Source organism: Vespa mandarinia, chromosome 13 (assembly GCF_050613455.1).
Source record: "Vespa mandarinia isolate Hongniang chromosome 13, ASM5061345v1, whole genome shotgun sequence".
Taxonomy (NCBI): domain Eukaryota; kingdom Metazoa; phylum Arthropoda; class Insecta; order Hymenoptera; family Vespidae; genus Vespa; species Vespa mandarinia.
Genome location: NC_140822.1, coordinates 1,118,176 through 1,130,189, shown reverse-complemented (window position 1 = coordinate 1,130,189; position 12,014 = coordinate 1,118,176). Strand labels below are relative to the sequence as shown.

General features: G+C 30.6%; 4 protein-coding genes across 10 annotated transcripts in view; 2 read left to right on the top strand and 2 right to left on the bottom strand.

The window, feature by feature from the left end:
* The window catches only part of Psq (pipsqueak), a 45,771-nt gene extending 42,806 nt beyond the window's left edge, over nucleotides 1-2,965 (top strand). For 6 of the 7 annotated variants that reach the window (XM_085660930.1, XM_085660929.1, XM_085660928.1 and 3 more), the window contains 4 exons: nucleotides 317-472; nucleotides 902-1,240; nucleotides 1,367-1,817; nucleotides 2,103-2,965. In XM_085660930.1, the coding sequence (XP_085517056.1) occupies nucleotides 317-472; nucleotides 902-1,240; nucleotides 1,367-1,817; nucleotides 2,103-2,307 (1,151 nt within the window). In that variant the 3' untranslated portion in view covers nucleotides 2,308-2,965. The remainder of the gene's footprint in view (nucleotides 1-316; nucleotides 473-901; nucleotides 1,241-1,366; nucleotides 1,818-2,102) is intronic. The other variant, XM_035872189.2, reaches the window with a different exon arrangement.
* Nucleotides 2,966-4,033: 1,068 nt separating this feature from the next.
* Nucleotides 4,034-5,205, top strand: LOC118444186 (adenosine 5'-monophosphoramidase HINT3). Its single transcript, XM_035872225.2, has 4 exons — nucleotides 4,034-4,389; nucleotides 4,581-4,698; nucleotides 4,782-4,975; nucleotides 5,064-5,205. The coding sequence occupies exons 1-4, from the start codon at nucleotides 4,318-4,320 to the stop codon at nucleotides 5,103-5,105; spliced, it is 426 nt and encodes a 141-aa protein (XP_035728118.1). The 5' UTR covers nucleotides 4,034-4,317; the 3' UTR covers nucleotides 5,106-5,205.
* A 63-nt stretch (nucleotides 5,206-5,268) lies between these two features.
* Nucleotides 5,269-7,271, bottom strand: LOC118444180 (mitochondrial enolase superfamily member 1). The gene is made up of 6 exons (XM_035872215.2): nucleotides 6,983-7,271; nucleotides 6,756-6,858; nucleotides 6,556-6,671; nucleotides 6,312-6,466; nucleotides 5,654-6,237; nucleotides 5,269-5,567 (listed from the first exon to the last, which is right to left on the bottom strand). Exons 1-6 carry the CDS (start codon nucleotides 7,061-7,063, stop codon nucleotides 5,269-5,271), a joined length of 1,338 nt encoding a protein of 445 aa, XP_035728108.1. The 5' UTR covers nucleotides 7,064-7,271.
* A 138-nt stretch (nucleotides 7,272-7,409) lies between these two features.
* Nucleotides 7,410-11,562, bottom strand: Afg3l2 (AFG3 like matrix AAA peptidase subunit 2). Its single transcript, XM_035872192.2, has 13 exons — nucleotides 11,333-11,562; nucleotides 10,896-11,019; nucleotides 10,490-10,787; nucleotides 10,291-10,384; nucleotides 10,014-10,179; nucleotides 9,800-9,935; nucleotides 9,596-9,714; nucleotides 9,235-9,510; nucleotides 8,927-9,154; nucleotides 8,627-8,853; nucleotides 8,368-8,544; nucleotides 8,080-8,298; nucleotides 7,410-8,001 (listed from the first exon to the last, which is right to left on the bottom strand). Exons 1-13 carry the CDS (start codon nucleotides 11,417-11,419, stop codon nucleotides 7,732-7,734), a joined length of 2,421 nt encoding a protein of 806 aa, XP_035728085.1. The 5' UTR covers nucleotides 11,420-11,562; the 3' UTR covers nucleotides 7,410-7,731.
* Nucleotides 11,563-12,014: the final 452 nt, after the last annotated feature.

The following is a 12,014-nucleotide window of genomic DNA, read 5'->3' as shown; positions in this document are numbered from 1 at the left end:
AGAGTGAGGGAGAAAGGGAGAAAGAGAGAGAGAGAGGGGGAGAGAGGGAGAGAGGGAAAGAGAGAGAGAGAGAGGGAGGTGGACTACAATAAACATCAATCGAAGTCGGGTACGATAAGTAAATCACTAATAATTTAAGGATATGGGATTAGGAACGATGATAATATACCGTCGTTCGATGTCGTTTCCGTGATCGAACCATATCCATCGCATCACGCAATTGGATCACGTTCGGAACTTCGAGGGTTACAGGTGTGGGGCGGTTTACCAGTTTTAGGGCCGGTGGGGACAGACCCTTTTCACTCGGAATAAAAAGGTGACATGTTCTGTCACACAGGGCTAGGTCATTACGGTCATCACCCAGATCCTGGAGAGGTAGATCTGCCTCCGGAAACACAGCCCACACCACCGAGCGCTACTTTGGTCGGTACCACTATTACTCATCTGCGAGACTCTGATCATCATTCGACTGGTAAGGGAACTCGGTTACATTGGAAAGTATATATAAAAATAATATATATTCTTAACACTTTTTGAATATAATACTTATTCTTTTTCTTTGTGATAAATATATTTACATGTATGAGATATGATAATGCAACAAGGGTGCAAGAACTGGTCAATCTGAAAAGCAGGATAAAAGACTAGTCGGTCATTAGGCTAGGAGGGAGTCAAAGTAATTGGTCTAATCGTGCTTAACTGACCGGGATTAGATTTGCGTTGCTCTATTCGTGACGGCCCACGCAGCCTCGTTTATGATGCTTGCGTCTAGATTTACCTTTTTAACGATCTTCTCGTCTACGGACCTAATCGTACATCTTTCTCCACAAGTAACTTTTTCTATTGTGAAGTTATATACTTATTGATTTATTTATTTCCACTTTTTCATCTTTTTACTCAGAGATACAAAATTGCGATAGCGTGAAGATCAAGTTCGAAACTCTGCACACGATGGATTCTTCGGACACAATCGATATCGACAGTCACATGTCGGATAGAGCGAGCGTAAGCTCAAAAAATGCAGCGGATAGCGACAATATGATGATGATCACGCCTGAACTTCTCGGACTTATGCCTTCTGGCAGTTCGATTCACTCGGACTCGGGTGAAAACAATTCGAGAGGTCATTCTGGACAATCGAGTTCACATCATCATGGTACCAAATCTTGGACTCAGGACGACATGGACGCCGCGTTGGAAGCCTTAAGGAATCACGACATGAGTCTTACGAAAGCATCTGGTAAATACATAATTCTGTGTTATATAATATATAACCTGCACACACATACACACACACACACACACATACGCATACATTATGAATTTTTTTAGATAACCCTTTCAATCTAAATTTATTATTTTTCAGCTACATTTGGTATCCCATCAACGACGCTCTGGCAAAGAGCTCATCGTTTAGGCATCGACACGCCAAAAAAGGACGGACCTACGAAATCCTGGAGCGACGAGAGTTTAAATAATGCATTAGAAGCATTAAGAACAGGAACGATTTCGGCTAACAAAGCGTCGAAAGCTTTTGGTATACCTTCTAGTACTCTCTACAAAATAGCAAGAAGAGAGGGTATTAGATTAGCTGCACCTTTTAACGCGAGTCCCACTACTTGGTCACCTGCCGATCTGGATCGTGCTTTAGAAGCAATAAGATCTGGTCAGACGTCTGTCCAGAGAGCCTCGACAGAATTTGGTATTCCCACGGGAACTCTCTATGGTAGGTGTAAAAGAGAAGGGATTGAACTTAGTAGAAGTAATCCTACACCTTGGAGTGAAGATGCTATGACTGAAGCTCTCGAAGCTGTCAGGTATTTACCTTTTTGTTTTTTTTCATCCTTACTAAATATAAGATCGATCAAAAGTCTCTAGGTGAAGGCTAAAAGTTCCTAGATGATTTAAAAAATTAGACGCTTGTAATTAGATCAATTTCGTAGTTTTACAATCTGTGAAAGAGAAACAGAAAATGATTTAAGTCTTAAAAAAAACTTTCAGAAAAGAATAATTAATTTTTAAAATCATCCAGGATCCTTTAGTCCCCACTTAGAGACTACATATATATAAATATAATTAATAATTATATATATATCTTACAGGCTAGGTCATATGAGCATCAATCAAGCAGCTATTCATTACAACTTACCCTATTCCTCGTTGTACGGACGTTTTAAAAGAGGCAAATACGAAGAACCAGTAGTCGGTGACTTATCACAGGATGGCACCAATCCACATTTTCATCAAAGTCCAACGCAGAATCACTCGTCCACGATTCCCGATCAAATGTCTTATCAGGGTAGCTGAAATTTACCCTTGTATTAGATCGTTAAGTTATAGTAAATAGTTAACCTCGGTTATCTATATCTATATATGAATGAAGTGACAAAGAGAATGACAAAGATAAGAAGAAAAAAAAAAGAATATAGGTGGAGGGAGTAGGGATGGGAAGGGAAAAACGATTCAACGATTAACGATATAAGAGAAATCGTTCTTTGAGAATCATGAGAGGCAGATACTGCAGTATTAAGAACATGATCGCGCCGTAATTAACGGATATTATTGTATATTGTATGATTTCTTTCTGTCATATCGGAACTATAAATTAATCATTATTTATAAGCGATATTTATAAAAAACAAAAAAAAATATCAAAAAAAAACAAAAAAAAATAACAAAAACAAAACACAGAGAAACGCAAAAAAGATAAAAAAAAAAAAAGAACAAACAAAAAGCACTGTACAGTCTGGGCAATCCCGGTAAAAATCCTTTTAGCTATGTAAGAGACACCACAGACACAGGCTTTATTGGGCCTATCGGGGAGATATAAATATTTCATGAAGATAAGCATGTCGTTCATTTATATCAAGAAAATTGTCATTATCATACACACACACACACACACACAATCAAACATACATGCACTCATACACACACACATGTGTTTGTTATTTAATTCGTATATTTTATATATATACATATATGTATCTATATATATATAATTATATATGTATATATATGTATATATATAGATACATATATGTATATATATAAAAGATTTTTTTTATTTACAATTTTGATATAATATACATAACAAATTGAAAAATTTGTTCTTTGGATGAAATCGACGAGCGAAATTTGTGTATGTGTTTGTTTAACATAATATTATAGGTAAAGTGAAGGAAGGTGTATATATATATACATATATATGTATATATATATGTGTATGTATGATATATCTATGTATACATATATATATATGTATATATATATGTATATATATACATATATATATATGTATGTATATATATATATTTAGTAATATTCGCAAGGAATTCCACTATGTAATGTTTCAAGAAAAAATGCTATTTATATCATTGTGCAATTCATGAATAAGAAGTTTAAGGTATGCGCGCTGAAACAAAATTTCCAATTTTTTTCTTTTTTTTTTTCCCCAAAATATTAGAATCGATATCAAGGAACACGTTCTTTCATTTTCTGATGTGAAAAGTCATCTGTTAGACTTTCTTCATTAATTTTTTTTTTTTGTATGTAGAATTCATATTTACACGGCCAACAGTGGAACCAGGACAAATGGCGAAGAGCTATGATAATTGCGAATGTATTGCAACTTAGTAAATTACATTTTCTTTTTTTTTCTTTTTTTTTTTCATTTTCAAGGAGATTTTTTTTTTTTATCAATCTCCTTCAGCTCGACTGCCACACGTATTGGATATGTTATACGTTATATAATTTATTAGGCTCTCACAACACACTATTATATTATACATAAATATACATATATAAATATATATACTACTTATGAATATATGTACAGTTTATATATTTTAAATTAAAAACTACCGCAATCAGAAAAATGTTTGTCTATTAATTATGAGTACAAACCATTATTTTAAGAGAAAAAAAAGGAAAAAGAGAAACAATTAAAATTAAAAGACAGATTTGAACGTCGACAAATCTTTGAGCGCAAGTGTTAATTCAAAAGAAAAATACCGCACGGCGCATGCGCACTGCGTTTTTCCAATTCCACAAAAGAAAAGTCAAGTAGACAGAGTCACTTTTTCGAACTACTCAAGTTATCGTAACGATAAAAATGTTATTGATCTTTTGAAATTATTGCGAGGTGGTTTTTAATAAAAAAAAAAAAATTTTAACAATCACGAAATTAATGAAACGCGAAATACATATTATTAATAATATAATACGTTAATAAAAGTCCAGGGACTAACCTCTCATATCGTAGACAGTGATCTGTCAAAATTATTAGTTTTCATTAATAAATAATTTCAATTTCATATGGACGCCGAAGCACAATGCATATTCTGTAAAATAATAAGAAATGAAAGTCCTAGTGAAAAGATTTATGAGGCAAGTAAAATTTAATTTGTTAGAATAAAGTTCACTCTTTTTTTATTTGATTTTGACTTTTGACCCACATTGTTAATTAAACCATTAAGATAGATGATATTTAAAAAGATCAATAATTTTATTGATATATAACAGTATATTAAAAAATCAAATTTTAATTATATTAATTAACAATATAAATATATCCATAGGATGAGAACGTTACGTGCATTAAAGATATCAATCCAGCATCGGATCATCATTACTTAATTTTGCCAAATAAGCATATACGTAATGCCAAAGAGTTACAACCTGCCGACAGCAAGCTTTGTGAGTTAACAAAATTAAATTTGATTATTTCAAAATAATATTTTATTTAAGAAAGGAATTTCGAGATCTTCTTTTTTTTACAGATGATAAAATTATTGCTTGTGTTCAATTAATAGTGGAAAAACAAGGACTCGATATCAATTCTACAAGGACTGGTTTCCATTGGCCGCCATTTAACACAGTAAATCATCTTCATTTACATGTTATTTCTCCTGTAGAAAATATGTCCATTATCAAACGAACGATGTTTAAGCCCAATTCTTTATGGTTCGTCAACGTACGTATTAACAATAAATTAAATATTTGATGTCTGTGCATTCATTATATAACTACTTTATCAATGTACCTTTTGTTTCTTTTTACAGACAGACTATGTGAAATCACGTTTAGAAAAGAAAGATACATGAGATATATAGCTTAATTATTATTCAAATTTTATAAGTATTTATATTTGTTATATATACTTTATAGTTATATTAATCATTTCAATTTGATTGTACAATGTTGTAAGTAAACAAATTCTATTTAAAACTTATTAATTTTATATAAAAGCCTTTAGTACGTTAGTCTTTAATTGACAAATTTTTGATAAATTCCTTTATTAAATATACGTTGCCATTCTGTTCCATCAGGATAGATATAATTCGAAATGCAATCATTTTTGAGCTTAGTCGAATAACCTGGAGTAATAGGTGGCATATAGCAGGCATTTCTAAGCTCTACTGGATCTTCAAAATGTTCATGTTGTTGATCTACATATTCTATAACACGATCCCTAGTTGTTCCACTAAGAGATATGAAATCCCACATTTGAAGATGCTGAACCATTTCGCATAAACCTATACCTCCAGCATGTGGGCATACTGGTACTAGAAAAATAAATTATATATATATATATATATATATATACATGTATGTATGCATTTAACTTTAAATATTAAAAAATAGATTTTACTTCCAATTTTTTTAGCCATAAGATATACAGCTAATATTTCGTTGATTCCACCTATTCTGGCAGAGTCTATTTGGCAGAATTGGATAGCTCTTGATTGTAACAGTTGTTTAAACATGACACGATTTGCACACATCTCGCCAGTTGCAACAGCTATACCAATAGACTTCAATTCATTGGCAATCTTAGCATGGCCTAAAATGTCATCCGGCGAAGTAGGCTCTTCTATCCAAACTGGTTTAAATTCCTTCAATTGCTTCATCCATTCAATTGCCTCCTCAACATCCCAAACCTGATTAGCATCTAACATCAGCTTGTTTTCATATCCAATTGTCTCGCGTATCAAACGACATCGTTGAATATCGTTTTTTATATCTTGACCAACTTTTGTTTTAAAAGATGTAAATCCCAAATCTAAAAACTTTTTACAAAGTTTTTTAACTTTTTCGTCGCTGTATCCTAACCAGCCTATTTGTGTAGTATAAGCAGGATATCCATTTTCGATTAAGAATTTTTCGCGTTTTTTTTTATCTATTTCATTATTTTTTAACATTTGTATTGCCTCTTCCTTTGTAATAAAATCGGTACTATAAGTAAAATATTTTTAAAATCTTTAATATACTCTTACAAATTCACTCTACATTCTATTTAATTAACTTACATGTATCTAAAGTCAATAGTAGAAACTAATTGTTCGGGTGTTAAATCTGCAAGAAGTTTCCAAACAGGCTTTTTTTCTAAACGAGCCCACATATCCCACAAAGCGTTTATTATAGCAGCTGTGGCAAGATGAATAACACCTTTTTCTGGACCGATCTGAAATAAAAATTAGCATACATATATATACATATATATATATATGTTTCATCATTTTTTCATCTAAAATTATAAATATCAATATATACCCATCTCAATTGTGATTCACTGGTTAATTTTCGCCAGAATGATGCAAAATCATTGAAGATATTTAAAACTTTTTGATTTCTTAACAAAGTGGACAAAGATTTGCATGCCTGAACAACTAAAAATAAAACAAATCGAAATTAATTTCATATGTATAATTTTAATGAAAACCTATTACTATTGAGAAAAATCATTATTTTACCAATTTCAGTTCCTCTACCCAAAGTGAATGTTAATCCATATCCACGAATATCTGTGTTAGTTTTTAAAATAACATATGCACATGAATAATCGGGATCTGTATGCTATAAATAGAAAAAGTCATATCTTCACAATCATTGATTTTTTTTTCTTTTTCTTTTTTTTTTTTTTTTTTTTTTAATATAATTTCATTGAACTATTTCGTCAAAATATGACAATACTATTTACCATAGCATCGCTACCATCTGCCTTTAACGACGTAGGAAATCTAATATCCTTTACTTCAACATCAACTATCCTGATATCCATGATTCTTGCAAAAATAAATCCAATGATATATTAACGTTAATGTTAAACGTAATAGTTTTCGATATATAAAGTGTAAAACGTTTCGTGATACTGGATTAAAACGCAAGATATGATCCATATTATCTGTTTCTTGTACAAATATTTATGTAAGTAAGCATTATCAAGTATGCAAATAACATATCATTTAGGCACCAACGATGAAAAATTTTCTACGTAAGAAGAAGATAAGGCAAGCTGATACTTTGTAATTTCTGCATACTTTCGTTTGATATTTTTTTTTCTTTTTTTTTTTTTTTTTAAGCCTGTAAGCACATATCTTATTAAAAGAAAATAAACAACTATATCGTTCGCAATACATCGTATATATATTCTTCATCGATATCTATAATTAATATTGGGATCTCCATAAAACATTTCTTAGTTCGATAAGTATTATTAGCGAAAGATGCAGAAAGAATTATTATATTACATGAATTATATATTTAAGTTTGTATAAGCAAACGTTTAATAAATGATTTAATTAAATTAATCATTACGACAGCTGATGCAGCTGAGTATAGTTATACTATATTCTAGCTTTTTTTAATAATGTATTTTGAGCTATAATACAAAGTACGAATGATATACTTGACAGACTATAGTTTGATGAAATACAATTACAATCTTTTTCACGGTTGATTTTTAGTTGCTTCGGTAGATGGTGTTTTTGAAGGTGGATTAGAAGGTAAGCTCTCTTTGCTTTCTGATTTATCATCAGATTCTGTTCTAGATTTATTCCATTCCTGTAAACCTTCTGGCAATCTGGTATCTTCTTCAAAGGAGCCAGTGCCTTCAACGAATTCTTCATAGGTTGATTTTTCTTTGAATGGTCTAGGTCCAAGTAATTCTATCATGTCGTCCCTATTTAAAATCTCTTGTTTCAAAAGACGTTCTGCGACCTATAGATTCATACAAGCGTTAGAATCTATTGTATCTGTCTATTATAAGATCGATATCGTTAACGTTAATCAATCTACCTTAGCTACATCTTCCTTATGCTTTGTAAGAAGATCACGTGTACGTTTATGCGCGCTATCAATTAGCTGACGCACTTCGCTGTCAATAAGTTGTGCTGTACTCTCGGAATACGGTTTGTCTATAGTTGCTTCACCTGGTTGTGGTCTTTCAAAGCTGACATTTCCTACCTTTTCGTTCATACCAAACTGCACGATCTGAGCATAGGCATTTTCTGTTATCTGTTCAAAATTATTGTCATTGTAAATAAATCATTCATTATTTGCACGTTAACAATTATCTTATAATACCTTTTGTAAATCATCTCTAGCACCTGTTGTTATGCGACCAAAAAATATTTCTTCCGATACTCTACCTCCAAGTGTCATACACATTCGATCAAACAATTGTTCTTTCGAGTACAGATATTGTTCACGTGGTAAGTATTGAGCATACCCTAATCCTTTTCCTCTTGGTATAATAGATACCTAAGGGATATGAAAATACTTATTAAGCTAATTGATAATCTTGGATAATGGTATATAAATTTGAAAAAAAAAAAAAAAATACCTTTAAAAGCGGATCTGCATATTCCAAGAACCAACCTGCCACTGCATGACCAGCTTCATGATATGCAACTGTTCTCTTTTCTTCCGGTTGCAAAACATTTGTTTTCTTTTCCATACCAGCTACTACTCTTTCAATGGCTTGTTCAAAATGTGATAGTTGAATATTATCATTCATATCTCTTGCTGCTATGAGAGCTGCTTCATTACAAACATTAGCTATATCAGCTCCTAAGAAAAAAGTTTATTTATATCATTATTTATATGAAATTTTATATATTTCTTATTTTTCATATTTATATACCCGTAAAACCAGGTGTTAAGGAAGCCATTTTTCTTGCCAAGTCATCTTTATTTAACAATGTTTTTAGACAGGCCAAGTGCACCTTAAATATGGAAGCACGTCCCTTGATGTCAGGTGCAGGAACATAAATTTGTCTATCGAATCTACCTGGTCTTAAAAGTGCCTTATCCAAAATATCCACTCGATTAGTTGCCGCTAAGACAACTACATTGGTTGTCGTGTTAAATCCTGAAATGAAGAGAAAAAAATTTTAACAAAAAATTTATTATTATTATTTATTCCAATAGAGATTGGAGAGAAATTTTTACCATCCATTTCCACTAAAAGTTGATTAAGTGTATTTTCTTGCTCTGAATGCCCACCAAAATTACGACCTCCTCTTTTCCTTCCTACCGCATCGATTTCATCGATAAATAAAATACATGGTGCGTGTTTTCTTGCCATAGAAAACATATCTCTTACTCTAGAAGGTCCAACACCTACAAACATTTCTAAAAATTCTGAACCTGACACGGAAATGAATGGAACGTCTGCTTCACCGGCCGTTGCTTTAGCAAGCAATGTTTTTCCTGTTCCAGGAGGACCTAAAAAATAATCAACAGATTATACATACATGCGTTTTCTCATCGGTATTGTTATTAATTTGCATTTGTATTAATATTTATATACCTGTCAACATAGCTCCTTTTGGGATTTTCGCCCCAAGATCTATATATTGTTTTGGATTTTTCAAAAAATTTACAAATTCCATAATTTCAATCTTTGCTTCTTCGCACCCAGCCACGTCTCTACATTTAAATAACGCATATATAAAATCTAATTTATCGCTTTAGAGTATAGCAAATTTACACATAATCAGGAATAACAAATTACTTAAATCGAACGTCAATATCTTTTGAATTAATTAATTTTGCGGTTGATTCCATCACGCCACCAAATAATCCTCTTCTTCGACCACCTTTTCCACTTATTGCTTCCATTGAACGTCGCAGCATGTATATAGCTAGCCCTATAAAATTATTTAATAGATTAAAATTAACTGTAAATGATTTATTTTAAAATAACAATTAATAACTTTAATAAGTACCAAAGAAAAATAATTGCACTAAATATGTCAGTATAGTCGATGCTTCTACCTCAGATTTGTATACAACGGGAACATCATTTTCAGGTTCTATATTTAATTCTATTTGAATATTTTCTAAATTTCTTTCAAAAGTTTCAGTGCTTCCAATATTGAACCATAATGTAGTCTAGAAAGTACATTGTAAATCAACTTGTTTGTATTATACCAACGAATTAAATGATGCAATAGTTAATACATTATAATATACTAGGGGATATAATGGATTGTTAAAACTTACATATCCATCTATGCTATGGCCAGGAAAAAGTTTGACTCTAACAAATTTTTTATTTACAACTTCCAATTTTTCTACCATTCCTTTACTTAAGTAGCTGAAATTTAAGGGGAAAAAAAAAAAAAAAGAGAGAACCGTATATGTCAAAAAATATATTTCAAATATAATTAGAATTTTATGTTAACAAATATAGATTACTTACTTGTGGACAAATTCTCTCCATGTAACTTGTCGAGAATATATATCTTCTGAGAATAAATAGAAAAACGCGGATATAGTTGCTAAAAAAAGCAATCCCCACCATGTATATTTATCATAATCGCCAAACGATTTGCCTCCTTGCCCTTGCTGCCAATTTGTACCAAAAATCTTAGATGTCCAATTGGTTTCAGAACCTTTAGGACTAGATGACGATTGTTTACTGGATTGAGCATCTTTATTTGATGTGCTCTCTGATTTTTTATCTGTTTGCTCATCAACTTTATTTGGCTTTGCCCCACCTTTATATATAACATTAATTTATTTACTTAGATAGTATATTCACATTATTATTATTATTATTATTATTATTATCATTGTTAAGAAAAAGGTCTTGGAATTTTGTTTACCTCGTTTAAAAAATTTTTCAAATCCTTTAGGTGATTGCATACACAATAATCTCCATTGTTGTTGCAATTCTTCAAAAACAGGCATTGTATAACATTTTTTCAAAAATGACAATTGTCTTTTCAACTGAAAAAAATACGTAGTTCTATTTAGTTAATATATTTATAGAATTATAATACGTTTTATTTTACATTTAAATGACAATATATATAATTATATTCACGATATATAAGCAATATATAAATGTATTTTCAATGAGAGAAAACATTTGCATTTCGATAATGAAAATTATAAATATTAAGAATAATATCTCAGTAAACGTATATGATCTAATGAATTAATCGAAAATTATTTAAATGTTGATTCATAAATATCAATGTTATAAGTAAAAATGTTATATCATAAATTATTTATAGGTTATGTTATATTAAACCCATACCTGAAATGTATCAAAGTGTCCCTTTTGAACGGACACTAATAAAATTTTTTCCAATCTTTTTGCAGATAATAATAATTGGCTCGCCATATTTAATATATTATGTTAATAATCGTTTCACAAAATGATGAAATTTTTTTCCCAATGTAACTAATATCAATGAAGAGCACAGTGCCGGCCGCAACTCACCATTTCAAGGTACTACACATCGAATGCTGATTATGAAATATATATGGTTAAAACCAGATCTAGTTACATCAAATACAAAACTTAAAAAGGAAGTTTTTTTTTTTAAATTTTCATCTTTGAAATATACGTATATATTTGATATATGCGATCTAATTGACTTTTCAAACTTAATTCGATATTATTATCAAATTCATTTTTATAACCTATATATTTTATACTATTTGAATATTGTACGACTTTTATGACTATATATTAATGTCATATATATTATTAATAAATAATAGAAGAAAAAATTTAGATGAAATTTTTAATTAACAAATATATATTCGTGATATTATCATTTATACTATTAATTATAAGATTTATACGACAATAGTAAACAGCGAAATGAATTCGTTGAAAATCGTGAGATAACGCACGTACTCACTTCTTGAATAAAATATTTATAAGACTTAGATTATTCGAAGGATACAAATTTTAATCTTTTTTGTAATAA

Coding starts and splice junctions, on each gene's coding strand:
- LOC118444186 (XM_035872225.2), top strand. CDS start 4,318: ATGGACGCCGAAGCACAATGCATATTCTGTAAAATAATAAGAAATGAA. Junction 4,390..4,580: donor CTAGTGAAAAGATTTATGAG/GCAAGTAAAATT, acceptor ATATATCCATAG/GATGAGAACGTTACGTGCAT. Junction 4,976..5,063: donor ATTCTTTATGGTTCGTCAAC/GTACGTATTAAC, acceptor TTCTTTTTACAG/ACAGACTATGTGAAATCACG.
- LOC118444180 (XM_035872215.2), bottom strand. CDS start 7,063: ATGGATATCAGGATAGTTGATGTTGAAGTAAAGGATATTAGATTTCCT. Junction 6,859..6,982: donor CAGATGGTAGCGATGCTATG/GTAAATAGTATT, acceptor TTCTATTTATAG/CATACAGATCCCGATTATTC. Junction 6,672..6,755: donor GGGTAGAGGAACTGAAATTG/GTAAAATAATGA, acceptor TTTTATTTTTAG/TTGTTCAGGCATGCAAATCT.
- Afg3l2 (XM_035872192.2), bottom strand. CDS start 11,419: ATGGCGAGCCAATTATTATTATCTGCAAAAAGATTGGAAAAAATTTTA. Junction 10,385..10,489: donor TGGAGAGAATTTGTCCACAA/GTAAGTAATCTA, acceptor CTTAAATTTCAG/CTACTTAAGTAAAGGAATGG. Junction 8,299..8,367: donor CTAGAGATGATTTACAAAAG/GTATTATAAGAT, acceptor AATTTTGAACAG/ATAACAGAAAATGCCTATGC.